This window comes from Neltuma alba, unplaced genomic scaffold (genome assembly GCF_004799145.2).
Source record: "Neltuma alba isolate B1F8T4 unplaced genomic scaffold, ASM479914v2 tig00012154_pilon, whole genome shotgun sequence".
NCBI classification, from domain to species: domain Eukaryota; kingdom Viridiplantae; phylum Streptophyta; class Magnoliopsida; order Fabales; family Fabaceae; genus Neltuma; species Neltuma alba.
Genome location: NW_021636702.1, coordinates 386924 through 388837, shown reverse-complemented (window position 1 = coordinate 388837; position 1914 = coordinate 386924). Strand labels below are relative to the sequence as shown.

Genomic DNA, 1914 nt, shown 5'->3' with positions numbered 1-1914 from the left:
GTTTTGGTAGTACTTATCAAAGAGAACATCTGCCCATGAACCTTTAATACTAGTCGCCAACTTCCAAGCTAATTTGGTAAGGCCGAGGTCCCATAATTTCTAGGAGGAGTCACTATCTCCCGACTAATAGGATGGTATCACGTTCCTCCTTCTCGATTGAACTGCATGAATTGATGAAGGGGTTAAGAACTAAACGATGCTTTCTCGTTTGGACAGTAAGACCCACAAATCGAGTATGTCTCGAGGTCGAGCTCGAGAGAGATAAATAACAGACTTTTCTCCCAAAACATGCGAGGGAAATAAGATCAATAAGAATAACATGGGATGTCACTAGAATGAAGCTCACGGGATGATTGGATTAATGGTGTGCTTTGAACACTTTTAAAAATCACTCTCTTCTCGTATATATTTACATTGTATAGTACAAAATTACTTAAGCTAGCTCAAATAAAAATAAAAAAAATTGTTATCCGTCGATGTCCAAAAATCTTACAGGCAAAGACCCCCCCGGGGGGAGGCTTGCTGATAGCCCAGATTTTTGTTATGGGAATATAACTGCATATCTTTGGATTGGAATTTGATATTCTACACCCAAATATGTAGCCGCAAAGCGTGCAAATATTAAAACCCAAACGGGCAATCTAACAATAAAAACTGTGAAATATAGTAAGCCACAAAAAAGTAAAGTGGTCCAATGCTTACTGCTTTTCCTGTTTGATGAAGGAAGCAATAATGCTCAGTAAAGCCATAGCATTCTCACAAGTTGGCTTGAATATGTGGAACGCGTGGTTTTCCCCTTTCGTCTCAAACACTTCTACATCCCCCGAAAATCCATTCTTCCCCAGCAATTCTCTGTAATTCAGGGCTCTATCCCTCAACAAATCTTCCTCTGCAGCACAAATGAGCACTCTCTGACAATCTAGCCTTCCCACGTTCGGATCCTTCTCCGGGTTAACCAACGGATCGTCGCCCCCAGACGCACTCGGACACAGAAACTTCCATAGACGATCCAGCTTCGCCGAGTATGCAGCTTGATTCCGTTCCGACTCTGTTCGTTCTTCGCCCCAGAAAAAGGGCTGCACCAAGGCTAAAGCTTCCAGCTTTAGGCCCGGTGGTTTTTCTAACCCGACCCTAATCGCCATGTGGTGTGCTATATTAGCGCCCGCACTATCCCCGGCGAAGACAACCTTACCCAAATCGGCGTGACGATTCAGCCGCTCGTCGGGGCCGCTGCCGCCTAAATGGGAAGCGACCCATTTGACGGCAGTCCATGAATCTTCATGACCCGTTGGAACCGGGTGCTCCGGCGCATTGCGGAAATTGACAGAGATGCCTATGACGTTCGCCCGAGAAGTAACGGAGTTGAGGAAGTTGTGGTAAGCTGGGGAAAAAGCGGTTTCGATGCAGAAGTTGCCGCCGTGGAAGTAAACGAGAACAGGTAATTTCTGACCCTGGTTCGTGATTTTGGGAAGGAAAATCCTGGCGGATATGGCTTCGCCTGGTGAAATCACGACGTCTTTGGATTCGACACCGGTTACGGAGTCGACGCCGGGAGGAACGGTTTCCAGGCCGGCGAGTCTCTCTACGCGGCCGTCTTTGTAGACTTTGAAAACGGGGGAGAAGTCGTAGGCTAATTGGTCAGTGTCGTGAGAGGAAACCGAAGACGGAGAATTAGAATCAGAAGAAGAACTGGAAAGCTTGAAAGAGGGGGGGCGAGGAGGAAGAGGCTTTTGTGAGAAGGAGAGAGGGAAGGAATGGCTAAGAACACCATTGATGAGTGGTTGGTTCGGCTTGATCAGCGCACAGTGATATTTGGCTTGGGTTGGTGCAGTGAACAATACTGGGCTTACCATGTCTCGTCGGCTTTTTCCCACTAAGAAAACAGTGTAAGAATGGCGAGGGATGAAAAAAAGA

The 1914-nt window shown here is 46.7% G+C and overlaps 1 protein-coding gene across 1 annotated transcript; it reads right to left on the bottom strand.

The window, feature by feature from the left end:
* Window positions 1-1914, bottom strand: LOC114723818 (probable carboxylesterase 2). The gene is made up of 2 exons (XM_028910061.1): window positions 703-1914; window positions 1-161 (listed from the first exon to the last, which is right to left on the bottom strand). The coding sequence occupies exons 1-2, from the start codon at window positions 1851-1853 to the stop codon at window positions 113-115; spliced, it is 1200 nt and encodes a 399-aa protein (XP_028765894.1). The 5' UTR covers window positions 1854-1914; the 3' UTR covers window positions 1-112.